Source organism: Patiria miniata, unplaced genomic scaffold (assembly GCF_015706575.1).
Source record: "Patiria miniata isolate m_02_andy unplaced genomic scaffold, ASM1570657v1 HiC_scaffold_22, whole genome shotgun sequence".
In the NCBI taxonomy this organism is placed as follows: domain Eukaryota; kingdom Metazoa; phylum Echinodermata; class Asteroidea; order Valvatida; family Asterinidae; genus Patiria; species Patiria miniata.
This window is the reverse complement of record NW_024037061.1, coordinates 13,530,790-13,548,291: the sequence shown is the minus strand read 5'-3', so window position 1 is coordinate 13,548,291 and position 17,502 is coordinate 13,530,790. Positions and strand designations below refer to the sequence as shown.

General features: G+C 40.2%; 1 protein-coding gene across 2 annotated transcripts; it reads left to right on the top strand.

Annotated features, from left to right (window-relative positions):
• The first annotated feature begins 875 nt into the window (after positions 1–875).
• LOC119730421 (GPI transamidase component PIG-S-like) lies at positions 876–16,366 on the top strand. 2 transcript variants are annotated; one of them, XM_038203304.1, is made up of 14 exons: positions 876–1,039; positions 3,873–4,027; positions 4,620–4,722; positions 5,462–5,557; positions 6,082–6,222; positions 6,822–6,916; positions 7,856–7,976; positions 8,377–8,553; positions 9,862–9,951; positions 10,144–10,319; positions 11,227–11,286; positions 11,708–11,836; positions 13,085–13,245; positions 16,123–16,366. In XM_038203304.1, the coding sequence occupies exons 1-14, from the start codon at positions 1,000–1,002 to the stop codon at positions 16,229–16,231; spliced, it is 1,653 nt and encodes a 550-aa protein (XP_038059232.1). In that variant the 5' UTR covers positions 876–999; the 3' UTR covers positions 16,232–16,366. The 2 variants fall into 2 exon arrangements, with proteins under 2 accessions (XP_038059232.1, XP_038059231.1); XM_038203303.1 differs by having other exon boundaries at positions 877–1,039; positions 3,870–4,027.
• Positions 16,367–17,502: the final 1,136 nt, after the last annotated feature.

Sequence of the window (17,502 nt, the reverse complement as noted above, 5' to 3'; positions counted from 1 at the left end):
CCAATGAAATTCTATTTGGGCATGATTTTCCTATTTTTTTTAAGTGCACAATGAACTCTTTTAAAATGCGCCCAAAAATAAGAAATTAATTTCTCCACAAACTTGTAGCTGGGTATGTAAGTGTAGGTTATAATGATTTATCAGAATTTATCAATTTTAAAGAAATTCTTAAATGTTAATGTGGGATTTTCTGAGATTTGTTCAAGTGCGCCACGTTAGGGAACACTCAGCTGAATTTGTGCCCAATTTCCGGACGCCACCGTTTTGAATTTCGGACTTAATTTCATGACACTGAAATTGTTCACAAATTTTAAACAGCATGTATTATTAAGGTACTAGTACCAGTATTTGACTGAAGCAATTTCAAGTTTTACAACAAAGAGGTTTAGCAACACTGCATGAGGAAAGTCGAGTGAAACGTCGAAGTGCGCCACGTTAGGGAACACGACTATCTGACTATACAAGTAGGCCTATGTTGCACCACTAATGGACAAGGCAGGATACGGGTTATCATTATGTACACATGTGTACAAAAAGTTAGAAAATTACAATGAACTTCTCGGGAAGAATGTTATCCTGTTGATGTTTTCCCCATTATTGGCCAACGTATAGCAATCCCAAGGCTTAATTAATAATAACAAGTTAGTACCTTAACTATGGCTCCTGGCTTGTGACGCGAGCTAGCTTCGCAGCCGGCCGGGCCGAACAGCTGTATATGTACTGTGCGTATTTTTCATTACCAACTCGATTACCCATAGTGCTTTGTAAAGTGACAATTTTTGCTATCTGTTATAAGGTCCAGTGCATTTGCTGGTCACACAAAAGAGCGCCACCAAGAGTAGAGTTCGTGGCATATGAATTAATAGTCTGGCGAATTAAAGTATACAATCCACACAAAAACGTGCATGTATTAACGTGATGAGTGGGACTTGAATAAGGGCACAAGATCTCACGTTCGATTGTTGTTTGGGAGAATTTTTTTCGTTTAAGTTTGGTGAAATGGCTGAAAAAGAGTCTGATAAGAAGGCGGTAAATGATGGTATGTGACATGCGCTAGTACGGATAAACCATAGAAAAACAATTTGAAATCGTTCAACTTAACGCCGTAACAATTATATTTACACGGTGGAGGATCGCGATCAGCATTAGCCCCATAAATGTGGCCTAGTATTTACTGGGCTGCCTCCGTAAACATAGGCCACACATCCACATGTACAAAAAACAAGTCGACTTTGCCAAATTTTGATTTTCACATTTAGGCTTACTTTTTACGTTTTTTTTGCTTTAGAAGCATTCTCAGCCCTCTATATAGGCTAATCAGGAAGTGCTGCCTTTTTCAGATGTCCATTTTTCGTGAAATTTCCAGATACATTTGCACACGTTTGCGTATCAAAATTTCAACATGAAATTTCACAAAAATTAAACATCTGAAAAAGGCAGCACTTTCTGATTAGCCTATATAGAGGGTGAGAATGCTTCTAAAGCAAAAAAACCCTACAAAGTTAGCCTAAATGTGAAAATCAAAATTTGGCAAAGTCGACATGTTTTTTGTACATGTGGATGTGTGGCCTATGTTTACGGAGGCAGCCCAGTAAATAGGCCACATTTATGGGGCTAGATCAGCATTAGCCCTAGCTTGAGTAACTCCAGCTGACATGCTCCATATTCATTACATGTGAATGAATATGGAGCATGTCAGCTGGAGTTACTCAAGCTACATTAGCCCCATAAATATAATGTGGCCTATTTACAATACTGGACTGCCTCCGTAAACATAGGCCACACATCCACTTGTACAAAAACGTGTCGCACTTTGCCAAATTTTGATTTTCGCATTTAGGCTTAGTTTGTAGGGGGGTTTTTTGGCTTTAGAAGCATAGGCCTACTCACCCTCTTTATAGGCTAATCAGAAAGTGCTGCCTTTTTCAGATGTATATTTTTTCGTGAAATTTCCAGATTCATTTTTACACGTTTGCGTATCAAAATTTCAACATGAAATTTCACAAAAATTAGACATCTGAAAAAGGCAGCACTTTCTGACTAGCCTATAAAGAGGGTGAGTATGCTTCTAAAAGCAAAAAAATCCTACAAACTAAGCCTAAATGTGAAAATCAAAATTTGTCAAAGTGCGACACGTTTTTGTACATGTGGATGTGTGGCCTATGTTTACGGCCATGGAGGCAGTCCAGTAAATAGGCCACATTTATGGGGCTAGATCAGCACGAGTTACTCAGTCTATCGCGGTAGAATCGCATTATAGAATCGCGTCAACAGGGTGACCATAAGGTCATGGCCAAATTCTGCTAAATGCGCTTCAAAAATCTGTCACTTGTCAGATTTATCAAAAATCTGCCAAACTCCCCCAAATTACTCGAAATACACTATAACCACTGAAAATCACATGCAGATGTTGCACTTGCAGTTTTGCCTTAATTAAGGTTCACATAACATTTTATAAACAATCATAGTCACATAAAGATGTTATGAAATTGCGTAAATTTCAGGCAAAACGCAGTTGCGTCATGACGAAGTCTGGTTCCCAGTGAACCTCAGCAACTTGCTTGTCTAGCCAACCTGTCCCATATGCAAGGGTTTGTTTGAAAAGATGAAAGCTTTGCACAAAAATGTTTTTCATAATTCTTTTGCATAATTCTGCCAGAAATCTGCCAAAAAAATCCATTCTGTCAAATTTTCTGTCAAACTCGTTTTTTAACCAAAAATCTGTCAAAGTTATCAGCCGAAAATTGGCTAAAACGGTCACCCTGCGCGTCAACGCAGCTTGTGAAATATTAGCCAATTACACAAACGGACACGGAACGCCAACAAACGTATGAAACAAACAAAACTTAGCGTACAAAAATTCCATAGGGTTGTCTAAAGGGGCGTGGCTAACTCGCAAACAGCGATAGGTCAATTGAGTAACTTCAGCTTTAATGCTTATAGCTCTAATGCTTATCGCATTAGAGTTGGAGTTACTCAAGCTAGATCCAAATATGAATTTTAATTTTTATGTGACACTGTGTGCCAGGTAATAGAGCCACCAGACCATATAACTTCAAAAGTTATACAGCAGAAATTTGCTCGTCATCAGTCATTTGCATTTTCATTAGCAATGTCAGATGGGAACGAGTACTATTTCCAGCCACGTGATTGTGTCCTGGTCCAGTCCCGCTAAAGCCTTTGAAAAAGGCGATAAGTTGGGTCAAAGTTACTCGGACTACATTTAACTCTGCACTCATATCCTAGACGTTTGTCGTTATTTTATAGACTAGGCCTAGGCTAGGCCCAATCAGAAATGAAACTATTAAATGTAAGGCCCAAGTTCATGTCTGTTTAAAAACAAATGACAAAGATCAAGCCTTTGTCTCAGAAATGAGATATCGGGCAAACTTCTCAAAATAACAGTCTAAAGCATCCTGTAAACTTATGGCACCTGGTGTGAAGTCATTTTCAAGAAAATGGTATTTTTGTAAAAATTTCCAGCGGTGGTCGGCCGACCACCGTTGGAAAAACCTAACTATTTTTCAACTACTGCTCCAAGTTCACCATTAATTCAGTCAAAATTTTGTTCGCTATTGGTTACATGTTCATGAACGGGTGCAGGCCAGCTAGACTGGTACCCTCACCTTACAATTTTCCGGCATCTCTAAATTGATCCATTTTATATTTAGTGGAGTCAGGGAACCAGACTACTTGAACAGTTTTGTTTTTCTTGGTTTTTCCAGCATTTACGAACACAAAACTTCAAACATGTCAGTGTAACAATATTTGATCTATTATACTTCCCCCTCAAACAGTTCATTTCTGAAAATTACAGCAAAAGCCAATGATGTATATTCCCTTTAACTTGACTTGTTCATTTTTTTTAGCAGACATGTCGTCAGATGAAGTGCGAAGTCCAATGTACGCTGCCTTGGCAGTAGCTTTCATCGCTGTGGTTATCGGCCTCCCGGTCTGGTGGCTGTCAACAACTACGTATAGAGCGAATCTTCCTTATCAAGAAATACAGGAGCTGGCAACAGCACAGGTGAACAAAATGCTCTGAGGCTGTGTCCAAAAATGCGACTTCAAGAATCGTCGTCACATTGGTCTTCAAACATCACAAGCGATAAAACCTCAGTTTAAAAGTTAAGAACATTCAACAAAGTCCTCTTGAAGGCCCATCTTTTAAAAAAGTGGATTTTATAAATCATATTGTTTGCCTGAGCAGGCTTGTTAAGATATTTTCTACTACAGTTGTTAACAGTTGTTAAAACAAGTATTCTGTGTCATTTTGTTTGTTGTTCGAAACAGTCAGAATACACAATAAGTTTTTTTTTTTACGAAACAGGTTTTAGGGTCATTGCGTTTAAATAGTGATATTGTTTGGTTCGAACGGATTGAGCAATTTCAGTAATTTTCTCATCTAATTATAGCTTATGAAATTGGCTTTCCATTCATTATTATGTTTGGTGCTACATATTTTTTGAAATATGAAATATATTTTTGGGGGTTTGGGTTCCGCTTTTTTGACTCACCCTGTCCAGGCTTACAATGCAGGATTATGATGTTTCATGCCATGATATGAAGTCTTGCATGTATTTCAGTGCCAAAAAAATACTTCTGTCTTTCTGTTGCAGACAAACTGCCTCATCCCAGTCGCAATCGTTTCCTGCCTCAGCGAAGAAGAAAGAACAAATCTTGACAACTTTCAAGCCGAGCTGAATGCCTTATTGCAGTCAGGTAAGCATGTGCTTCAAGCCCTTGGAAGGATGTTCAGTTCCTGACTGGATGGGTTGGCTGAAGGGTCATATTCCCCAACCTGAAATAGACCGATTCCAACCCATGATGTTTAATCCTAAACCCTGCTGAATCCAACAGGATCCAACTACGTCATATACCCGATGGAGCCTGTTGGATTGAGCAGTAAACCCCTGGTGTACATTCCTGATGCAAAATGTTGGATTCAGCAGGCAACTGAACCGCATTATAACGCCAAGTTGGACTCCATTGGATTCAGCAGACAACTGAAAACGAGGCACAGTGGATTGAGCAGGAAACTCTGGTTGGGCTCTGTTGGATTTAGCAGGGTAGTCCTGAGGAACTACTAGGGGGCTAGGGTCAATCACAGCTGTTTTGAGGTGTAACAAGCCGCCAACGCGTGCAGTTTCATGTGATGAGAACCCCTCTGGAACATTGCAACATGCATTTCAAAAAAAATAATAAAAACTTTGAGGTGCAACCTAAAATGTGTTTGGTCACATGTTTGAACATTCTACTGAGTCTAAAGTCTCTTTTCATTGTCAAGAAGAGAAAGAGGGAAGTATTGAGTTATGTACGAAGGTTCAATGAATTTTTAGAATGGATGCGAATTGAGGAGGTTTGGGATAAAAAAAAAAGTTTGAAATACAATGGAATAAAAACTTTGACTTTTGAATTGAGTGTTATTCCATTTGTTTTGTTTACAACCATTTTGTAACAGATGAAAGATCAATACTGAGCATTCAGTACACCATCGACTGGCAAACATGCTCCCTGCAAGATCAAAAGATTCTTGAAACAAGCACTTCTTTGGCAGGTATGTCCGGGTTAGCCCAATTACAAAATGCAACTACTCATCTTTATGTGAATGTTTTCAATCCTTCAAACTCCATCGGAAGGTTTTGTAAGATTTTGTAGGATTAAAAACAAAGGGCATAGCTTGTTCACATGTGGTATGATCCGTAAAATCATTTGGGTTATGAAAATGTTAGATTTTGAGAGAGTGTTCACTACATTTTTTTTTCTAATAAAAAAAATGTATCAAGCTGTGAATTTTTATCAACTCAAATTGTTTGATGCAGAGAAGATGAAAGATTGATCAGTCTTTCTTTCTTGTGGTACAAAAACCTAGCATGAAAATTTTTACCATGTGTCGGTTTTCCAGATCGCTTCACACAGAAAGATTAGGTTAACCCTTTAGTCACTGAAGTGCCCAAAACCGTCCTGCCTATTACTCACCGAAGCACCCAAAAAGGTTTCATCGATTCTACTGAATGCAATATAATGCAATGTAGTTCTGGTGCCAATGGTAAACTAGTCACAAGTCAATTTCTTCCGCAGAACTTGACCAAAGCCTCAGTGCATCCAAAGACATCCCGCACGGCCAGTTCACGATCTACCTCGTTTCTCAGGGATACAAGCTCCTCCAATCAGCTGACAGCTTCGTAGGGACGGGGCGGGTTGCCGTAGCAACAGTTAAAGGTGAGACTTGAGGGTGATGCCTTGACCGCATTTCCTCTACCGTCTTCATCCCAAAATCTCATTGCTTTGTTGTATACAGAGTGAGTAAAAAAAACGAAACCCAAATATCGGGACCATTGTTTCAGTAAAGTTCTGCATGTAGCACTGTCAAAATCTAGGATATGAAAGCCCCATTTATAAGCTTTCTTTTAGTACAAGAATCATTCAAATCACTCATGTACTTTTCAAGTTACGGAGTTTTAAACACAACCACCGTTTTAAGGTTCTGTCCACGGATCACAAAAAACTTCAGTGTTCTTTCAGCAACACGAAAACAAATCATGTAGGGATGTGTGTGAATTGTTTTTGTTTTGCTGAAAGAACGCACACCTTTTTTGTGATCCGTGGACAGAACTTTAAAATGGTGGTTGTGTTTAAAATTCCGTAACTTGAAAAGTACATGAGTGATTTGAATGATTCTTGTACTAAAAGAAAGCTTTTGAATTGGGCTTTCATGTCTTAGATTTTGAAAGTGCTACGTGTAGAACTTCAATAAAACAATAGTCCCGACATTTGGGTTTCTTTTTTTTTTACTCACCCTGTATTGTATGAAATTTCAGATTCCATTGTGGCGTCCCTGATCCGGACAAGATTGGTCAACGAGGGCGCTATGACAAGAGCCTATCTGAATGCGGCAGGGGTACGACTTGATAAGGTGAGACCGTCAAAATCAGTTGACTAATGCAGAGAGTATGAGATCTATCCACACCCCTGGCTAGTCATTACTTGTTTTTTTTTTTTTAGTTGATGTTACTTTTTTTTTTAGTTGATGTTACGTTTTATTGCTGCTGTAATGTATTGATACCAAGCTGATGCAGACAGTATAAGATCTTTGCTATCCACACAGGGAAAGGAATGATTCATTGGATAGCTGTTAGTTGACTAGTTGATTTCAGGTTTGTTGATTTCTGTAATGTGTTGATCCAGGGCTGATGCGGACAGTATGAGATCTTTTCTGTCCACACGGAGAAGGAATCATCCGTTGGCTAGCCATTAGTTGATGAGCTGATTAGTTGATAAAATGATTAGCTGATATTAGGGTTTCTTGATTGCTGTAATGTGTTGATATCAGGTTGAGATACCAGTATTAAACTTTTGGTATCGACAAAGGGCAAGGTTATTCATTAGTTCATTAGCTGATTAGTTGAAGGGTTGTTGATTGCTGCGATGTGTTGATACAAGGCTGAGATAGACAGTTTCCCTGCTATTCACATACGGCAAGGAAAGATCCATTGACTAGCCATAAGTTTATCAGCCAATTAGTTGAATAGTTGATTGCATATTTTGTTGATTGTTCTATTTTGTTGACACCAGGCTGATGCAGACACTATGAAACCTCTACTATCCACACAGGGCAAGAAGTTGTCCACTGGCAAGCTATTAGTTGATCAGCTGATTAGTTGATCTTGATTGCATGTTTTTTTGATTGCTCTATTTTGTTGTCACCAGGCTGATGCAGACAGTATGAGATCTCTGCTATCAACACAGGGCAAGGAATTATCCATTGGCTAGCCAATTCATTAGTTGCTTTGGCCAATTAGTTGATTAGTTGATTGCACGTTTTGTTGATTGTAGTCTATTTTGTTGACACCAGGCTGATGCAGACAGTATGAGATCTCTGCTATCCACGCCAGGCTATGAACTATCCTTCAGTCTTCTCAACCCTCAGCCAGACACGTACAACGCTCAGTGGAACATACAGGAAGCAGTACAAGGTGGGTCTATGAACATCAGACTTTGGCTGTAATTTAATGCTTTTCCAAATATCCTAATACTCGAGCATCATCCAAATATGGATTTTTTTTTTTTTTAACTTCACACCAATTAAAATTGAAAATAAAATGTATAAATTCTTGTAAAGCTTGGAATTTGCTCGATTTTTGTTAGTTACCATAAGCATGCCTGACCAAAGTATTTTCTCAAGTCAATGGAAGTCTTTTGAGGGGCGATACAATATATTCCACAGTTAAAGGAAATTCTATTGGAAAATCCAATGTGGACCATTTCAAGGGAGCACCAAAGCTTTGTTGCACTGGGAGTAGTTCTTAACATGGTACATGTAGTTATTATGTTCTGGCAATTTAACATTACTTTTACCGTTCATCCCAACTGCAGCCTACCTAAATCCCTTCCTCCACAAGCTCTCGGAGTTTGCCGAGTTCACCGTCAATTCCCAGGTACTGTACTTCACTGGTCTCTCCATCAAACCCAAGCACAACGAGCCGGACGACAGCTACCATGTATCCCAGAATGCGTTGCCGCTGGTCATTAACCCAGTAGAGGCCAAACTAGGTAAAAATTCAATACATTTATTATTAATCCTAACCGCCCTGAATCCTTCAAAATCCTCTTTGCCAAAGTGGAGGAATTTGGAGGATTGAGGTTACATGGCAAATGTGCATTACTGATTTCGTAGAATGCACTTTGTTAAGGTCTTGGGCCGGACCTGGTGTTGTTTTTGCTCAGCCATGCATCAATATAGGCCTGGATTATGCTTGAAATCCTCCATACTGCTCCAGGATGTCACTGGCCAAGCCTCAACATATTGACAGTCACTGCCGCAGGATTTTGCTGGATTCAGGCAGTGGTCACCCCTCCACAGACCATATTCAAGAAATATTGGAGAAAATTTGTAGGATTGAGGCTATATCCTAGCAAAAAGGCTAAGGGAGTTAGGCTTAACATTTATATATCTTGCTATCAGTAATGAACTACTCAATTACAAACGCTTTTAAGTTGGGTTTGTCTTCTGTGTGGCATTGTGCTTTAAAATAAAGTCTGGCTTTCTTAATTTTTTAATTACTCCGAAATTGTGCGTTCAAATTTTTTTTTTTATTTCTCAAGTTCCTCATTCAAACATGGCCAAGTTACGTTGTGAGTGCCCCATTAAAGTAGCTTGAACCATTGACCCTGAAAATCCTGGCCAGACACCAGCCCTCTGACAAGAACCATGTGTGTAGTAAAATCCTTATAGTGAGTCTAGCCAGCCTCATTTGGTGCAGGGCATGGATAATCAATCATCCTGTCAACAAGACTAGCCCAAGTGACAGATTAATAACAACCTAAATTTGACAGACAGAAAAAAGTTGCAATGTATTTGGACCCTATCAAACCTGTACTATGGAGTACCGAAGTGTGATGTCATTTAGAACCAGAAAGTGAAGTGCAAACGAATGGAGTACGCGCGCGTGTTGGTTCACGGGCTGAATCACGCGCTTATGTCTTTTACACACATTTTGTGCGCGTGACGTATTCACTTCGGTACTCCATAGTTTAGAGTACAACCGTATGATCGTGGGTATGAAAAAATAATTATAGTGAGGTGCAGATAATTAAATTAACAACTCAATTTTTTAAGCGATATGTGCTCAGTGCTTTGTGCGAGAAAAAGCCACAAGTTTGCCCGAACTGGGACTCGAACCCATGTTCTCTGGCTTACTAGTACACATGATCTGAACCACTTGAGCACTGTGTTCGCTGGGTCAACGCCACAATCATTGTCTAATTATGAACATTTTGTGTCGGAGAGATACATTTTTAGAATTTGTTTGAATTCTTTATGAATTTGAAATCTGTATAATTTTTAAATTCATTTTTCAGGGTCCCATGTTTCGACTAATCCAAGTTTGAATTTTCTTCTGTACATCCCTCGTTCACGCCACCTACCTCTCTACATTACTGACAACACAGGTATGTTGAGCACTTCAGTTTAAAAAATAAAATACGGCCGAGTTTGAATGACTTGGTTACGGCTTAAAATTACACATGTCAATTGGAAGAAGCTTCTGAGATCTTTCTGCAATCAACAATTCTGCAAAAATGGCATCCACCCCTTCCTTGTTTTGTATTTGTTTTTTATTTGTTCCCCCCTTTTACCCCCAGGAGAGCCAGTGGTCACCAATGCATTCCTGAGCCCGCGCTGGGGCGGTGTCATGATCCAGAACGTCCCCAAACCCAGCGAGAATGACACCTTGCCGTTAACCGTGGAGATCGACACACGGCGAGCCATGGAGGTCTTCCTGGCTCAGCTCAGATTGCTGATTGGAATCCCGCAACAGGTGGGTATTGATGCCTCATTCAGTCCAGGATAATAATAAAGGGAATTCGTGTTTATGTAGTAAACGTTTATCAAATGTTCGCTAAAACGTTAAAATGTTTGCAAAAATGACGAAGGCTGCTACCTGCTCCAGTATGCGTTTCTTAAAAACGTTAATTTTGGCATGACTGTATTTTTAAGACCCAACATGAAACGAATACAGCGTATGGGCTCTGTGCGCCAACGAAAGAGGGCGCTCTTTTACCTAGCAACGACGTCCCATGGGCGGGACATTAAGCTGGTTGACGCGCACCGTTCCTTGTGTGTGACGCAAGTACACCAGGGGATTTGTACTATGTACACACAGTGGTACATGCATACATGGTACGGCCGCGCGTCACGGCAAAATTGGAGTCGGGCAAGATGGCGTTGTTCGGTCACCCCCAACTATGCTTTCTTTGCCAGTGAGGGGGTACTTGTGAACGGAGCGGATATGGCTCAACTGAAAAGATAAGCGTTTGAATTTTCTTGGGGTTTTAATGAGGTGCTTCTAATGCATTGTAAATTACATAAGTTTGTAGTCATACATGGTTCTCTGTAAACAAGAAAAAATACGTCGGTGAAGGGCAAAACCCAATATTGAATTGAAATGCAGATAACATTTAGTTACATTTGTAAACATTTATAGTTTCAGATCCCACATCCTTGATATATCATGGTCACTCATGACGTACACTATTAGTACATTGCCACAATTCAGCCTTCCATCTTCCACAATCTTTTAATCAAGTTATAATATAATAATCATAGTAAACATTATGTTAAATTACATAAAATTAAGCGTGTTTCAATTTTCCTTTACTTCAATACCTAAAGGAATTTGTATCTCCAAAATTCGTACAAATAAAAGTGAATTCTCTTTCTGTTAGGTTGCTCAGGACAAGAACATCATTTTGGCATCACCTGATCAAACTGGAATTACTGATTGGGTAAGATTTATTTGTTGTTTTGACAGCTAAAAGTGTCAGATATTATTACAACACTTTAAAAAAAAAAATTGATAAAAAATCCTGGTTTCCCCGGATCTTGTTTTATTTTTCTTCTGAAATCTACAGGGTTATATTAAGAAAAATACGGGTTATTTTGTCAAAGTGAATGTGACAAGGGCAATATTGGGATTACTGAAAAATGTGCGTGGCAATGGACGCTCATGCTATCCAGTCAGTTTATCATATTGCATTAGGAACAAAAGGCCGTGGCTGAACATCCTATCCGGAACTTTTGGCTTGGTATGGGATACAACTACATAAGAAACAAGCTGACATAAGATTAACCATATCTCTAGGAACCCGTTTCTGACACGTCCTATCTGTCTGAATTTGTAAAGTCTGGTAACACTCTTCTTTGCAGGAGTATGACGTGCTGTTGAGAAGTAGAACAATTGAGAACCTGGCCACGGCCAGCTCCACCCTCGTGTCTTTGGCTCAGCTGTTGAATCAGATCGGGAATATCGTCATACGTGATGATATAGCTGATCAGGTAAGTAGATGTGCTAATTTCATATATATATAAGATATTTCCCATATGTGACCCGCTCTGCAAAAATGAGTCTGATGTCGCATAGCTTGAATTCCAGCTTTCACCACTTTTAAATGGAAACAGTGAAAATTTGCTCAAAATTTGGATTTTTGTTTTTGTTTTATTTTGGTTGTTTGATATTTGATAGTTTTAGTTCAGATATCTTACACAGAAATTTAAATATTGTAAGAAAAAGACTAACAAATTTATGATTTTTGGTGATTTTCTTGGTTACAGTGTATTTGTAATTTTTAAACCCTTTTTTCTTCATTGAGACATTTTTGCTTTGCAAAAACTTGACAGAATTAAAAAAGGCACAACAGTGCAACCAAACGCCCTAGAGAGGCCCATGATATTCCAAATGAAAGCTTATTTCATTCCCATTTTATTAATGTAGTTAACTCAAAATGTCAGTTTTGCCACAACAGACTCATTTTTGTGGAGCGGGTCACACATATCTCTAATTTAGTAACAATCAGGGGCGTTGCCAGATGGATTGGAATTGAGGGTGGATAACAAATTTGCCGACAGACCCTCTATGCTGAAAGGTAGCCAAGGTTTATTTTTAATTAATTTTTTTGCTGTCAGCCGGCCGCTGCAAAATCAAAGAGCACTTGAAAAGGAGGGGGAGGGAGCAGGATGCCAGTTGACTATTAGGACACTGTCCACAGCAGATACTATTGGACAGTAAGGTGGCGCTCTTTGTTTCGACGTGTCTTGTGACAGACACAAATGTTACCAAAAAAGGAGGTGGTGGGACAATGACAACCCCCCCCCCCACCCCCCCCCCCCCCCACCCCCCACCCCAAGCAGTACTTGGTACTTGGTTTGTTCCTCTCCTAAGGACTTCCACAAGGGAGTATAACTAGGAGGCCAGAAACACCAGGGCAAACCCCTTCTCTTAGCGATAAGTGTTACTGGGTTCTTTTACGTGCATTAGGCCTTATACAACACATGGGACCTCCGGCTTATGTTCCATCCGAAGGACGAAGCAATAATGGTTAAGTGCCTTGCTTAAGGGCACAAGTGTCCGGGCCCAGGCTTGAACCCACGCCACTGTTGCCTCTGAAACACCAGAGCATGAGTCCGGTGTTCTTAACCGCTAGGCCATGACACTCCACTGAGAAATAGTTTCTTGTCAAAATAACTCCATGTGAATGTACCTACCTTGACACTTGTTAATGTCGTGATCATGCTCCATTTTGCTAGGTTTACCAGGCAGTCTCAGCCATCAAGCAGGGCCACGCCTACCTCCAGGGAGGCAACCTCTACAGAGCCTTCCATGACAGCAAGAGGGCCATCGCTGCATCCGAGAAAGCTTTCTTTGATCCGTCCCTCTTAGAACTTCTTTACTTTCCAGACGACCAAAAGTAAGTTCTAGTAGATGATCATTTTTTCTTTAAGGCAAATGGGGCCTTAGAGCAGATTTTCAGAAAAGGTAATTGTTTTCCAATCAAAGAAATAAAAAAATGTTATGTTTGAATCATAATAATATCTTACTTCATGTCATTATTACCCTCCTAGTGGGAAGAGCAATATATAAAACCCTTTAAAAGTGGGGCGCTGTGGTCCAATGGTTACGGTGTTCGACTCGTGTGCCGTGGTACATGGGTTCAAATCCTGACCGTGGGAACATGGTGCTTGTGCTCTTGAGCAAGGCGCTTTACCATTATTGCGTCGTCCTTCGGATGGGACGTAAAGCCGTAGGTCCCGTGTGTTGTGTAATGCACATTAATATCCCAGTAACACTTGTCGCTAAGAGAAGGGGTTTGCCCCGGTGTTTCTGGCAGTGGCAGCAATATGCACCGCAGCACCTAGCATAAAGGTGCTACATAATGGATCTCATATGTTCATATACTTCATTCACCTGTCTTTGGTTGCATTCTCCCCCAGTGCTTTGTATCCTCTGGCAAAAGGCACTATATAAATACAGTTATTATTATTATTATTTAAAAGTTCAACCCTGTAGGTCAGTTTAAGGTGAAAATGAAGTGGTAAAGTAAACCCAGAGAGTCGCTGCACAAAAAAAACCAGCACTGTTGGGAGCAGTGAAGCGTGACCGAATCTGCCTGCTTGCCCTGAGTTTATAATTAACCACACAAAAGAATTGTGCAGGCGTTTTGAAGTATACATGTACATATACAGGGTGGATAAAAAAAAATGAAACCGAGATATTATTGCTAATTGGAACAGAAGTAGGGCACATGTGAATCAAAGGGAGATATCATCTGTTAGGATTGAATCTCCTCTGTAAATTGACACCCTGGTCATGTCCTTACATTCACGGTTGACATGATTGTGGTTTTTGTGTTGTCATTTGTCACAGAGTGAAAGGCTATGGTTGCCAATCAAGGCAGGTGGGGGAAAAAAGAGATTTCACCATGAAAAGTGGCGCAAGTCTCTAAATAGACCCTTTCATAAAATTGGTCACTGCTCAGTCAACCGTGAATGTTAATGACATGACCAGGGTGTCATTTTAAAGAGGAGATTCAACCCTAACAGAGGATATCTCCCTTTGATTCACATGTGCCCTACTTCTGTTCCAATAAGCAATAATATCTCGGTTTCGGGGTTTTTTTTATCCACCCTGTACATGTATGTTGGGGTTAAGTTCCTCATAAAGGCCACATGATGAAACACAGATTGCATAAAGGGCTACAAGCCTGCACCAACAGTGTTTCAAGACTAAAAAATTTGGAGAAAAGCCCATAATGTTGAGCAAATGGTTTTGTGAAAATGCAGTTTTTGATCGCTTTGCCTGCCATCCAATTATTCATTCTGATCTATAAATAAGGAAAAGCGTTGTTTAACAGTAATCAGGTAGTACGACGGGATTTGTATTTTACTACTGCATTTTTATGCCCCGCGGCGAAGCCGAAGGGGCATACTGTTTCCGCCTTGTCCTTCCGTGTGTGGGTGGGTGTGTGACTACAAATTTGTATCCTTGTGGAGACACACACACAATAGGGAACAAAACATTGTAAAGGTCTCCACAAGGCAATTTCTATAGATGAATAGGTCTCCACAAGGTTTTCACGAAATAGATATATGGGTTTTACTCAAAAACTAGGAATTTCCAAGGTGGGTTGATCTGTCGCAAATGGAAGAGTTTTAGAAAAGGGATATTAAGTCCAAATTTCAGCCAAGGAAACTAATTCTGGTTAAAATAAGAGCATTTTGAAACTTCACTTTCAAAATTGAAAACTTTACTACACGAGAACAAAGGAATGTCTCCACAAGGATACAAATTTGAGAGTGGGTGGGTGGGTGGGTGTGTGGGTGGGTGGGTGTGTGTGTGTGTCCGGACAAATCTTGTCAGCGCGATAACTTGAGAAATACTTAACATATGAACTTCAAATTTGGTTTGTGGATTGTTCTTGGTAATCCTAAGAAGCCTTTTGCATTTGGGGCCAAAAGGCCAAAGGTCAAGTTCACAGTGGCTAAAACAATAGAAATCTTGTCAGCGCGATAACTTGAGAAATAATTAACATATGAACTTCAAATTTGGTTTGTGGATTGTTCTTGGTAATCCTAAGAAGCCTTTTGCATTTGGGGCCAAAAGGCCAAAGGTCAAGTTCACAGTGGCTAAAACAATAGAAATCTTGTCAGCGCGATAACTTGAGAAATACTTTACATGTGAACTTCAAATTTGGTTTGTGGATTGTTTTTGGCAATCCTAAGAAGCCTTTTGCATTTGGGGCCAAAAGGCCTAAGGTCAAGTTCACAGTGGCTAAAACAATAGAAATCTTGTCAGCGCGATAACTTGAGAAATACTTTACATGTGAACTTCAAATTTGGTTTGTGGATTGTTCTTGGCAATCCTAAGAAGCCTTTTGCATTTGGGGCCAAAAGGTCAAGGGTCAAGTTCACAGTGGTTAAAACAATAGAAATCTTGTCAGCGCGATAACTTGAGAAATACTTAACATATGAACTTCAAATTTGGTTTGTGGATTGTTCTTGGTAATCCTAAGAAGCCTATTGAATTTGGGGCCAAAAGGTCAAGGGTCAAGTTCACAGTGGCTAAAACAATTGAAATCATGTATTTATTCTGAGATTATAGGGATTAGGGATTAATTCATATAAAACCTACAGAAGACACTAATGCTGTCGATGAATGTTCCATGTGACCAAGGTACATGTAAGTTGATGTTAAAAGAGTGGTGTTATGTCATGGGAACTGTCACCGTTGCGGGGCATTTGTGTTTGTAAACACACCTGACTTGTTTTGTTCTTGTTTCTTTTTTCAGGTTTGCCATCTACATACCGTTATTCCTACCCATCGGCATTCCCGTGTTGAGTTCATTCTACAAAGCTTTGAAGTGGATGAAAACCAAGACGAAGACTAAACAAGATTGAACATTATTCTCTCATCCTAATATTTGTATAATGAAATTGTTAAAGATACATTGAAATGTGAAGGGTTTTGTACAAACAGGGATTATGGCAGAATCTACCAACGGAGCTAGGGATAAGATTTTGCAGAGACACTATAGGCCTTTTTGCACTGTTGTCTCACCTACACGTGTTGAAATCAACACTGGTTCCACCGTGAGCGGAACCATGGCCAAATAAACAGTGTTGAAGTACTCGTACTGGAGTACAACTCGAGTACACACAAGTACACGGCCTGTACTCGACTATTAGTACTTAAATTTACTTAAATTGTTAAAGATTCATTGAAACGTGAAGGGTTTTGTACAAACGGGGATTACGGCAGAATCTACCGATGGAGCTAGGGATAAGATTTTGCAGAGACACTATAGGCCTTTTCGCACTGTTGTCTCACCTACACGTGTTGAAATCAACACTGGTTCCACCGTGAGCGGAACCATGGCCAAATAAACAGTGTTGAAGTACTCGTACTGGAGTACAACTCGAGTACACACAAGTACACGGCCTGTACTCGACTATTAGTACTTAAATTTACTTAAATTGTTAAAGATGCATTGAAATGTGAAGGGTTGTGTACAAACATTGGTGGGCACGTGTGGTCTAGCGGTTGAGCACGGGATTCATGATCGCGAGGTTGTGGGTTCGAGCCCCGCCGTGGCCATGCGTGTTGTGCCCTTGAGTAAGGCGCTTTACCTCAATTACTCCTCTCAACCCAGGTGTTAAATGGGTACCGGCATTATTCAATGCTGGGAAGGTAACAGACTCGCTGTGGAGGAGGTGTGGCGATCCCCCCACAGCAGCATATGAGTCTGGCCCAATCGCTAAAGAAAGAGAGATGGGCATTCCGATTGCTGTTAACACAGGTTCAGCATCTTTCTTTGTGTACAAACGGGGATTGGCAGAATCTACCGAATGAGCTAGGGAAAAGATTTCACAGATACACCATAGGCCTTTCCTCACTGTTGTCTCACCTACACGTTGAAATCAACAAAGGTCCCACCGTGAGCGGAACCACGGCCAAACAAACACAGGTCGCCAAGGCATACCGTTCACACTTACGCAGGTCGCTTGTAAATTTCAGATTTTCTACATGGATAGAACCTCTCAGGGTCCCGACCAGGGTTTGATTTTGACCATGTAGGGTGCAGGACTGGTGTAGAAACCGCTCTGAATTCTTGTAAGTGTGACATGGTTTCCTGAAATCACTGTGTTTGACCCGGGTACAAGACGGCTGA

Bases quoted from the DNA above. Each gene is read 5' to 3' on its own strand.
- LOC119730421 (XM_038203303.1), top strand. From the start codon at position 1,000: ATGGCTGAAAAAGAGTCTGATAAGAAGGCGGTAAATGATG. The intron at 4,723-5,461 runs GTAAGCATGTGC...ATTTTGTAACAG, and splicing joins GAATGCCTTATTGCAGTCAG to ATGAAAGATCAATACTGAGC. The intron at 9,952-10,143 runs GTATGTTGAGCA...TTTTACCCCCAG, and splicing joins CTACATTACTGACAACACAG to GAGAGCCAGTGGTCACCAAT.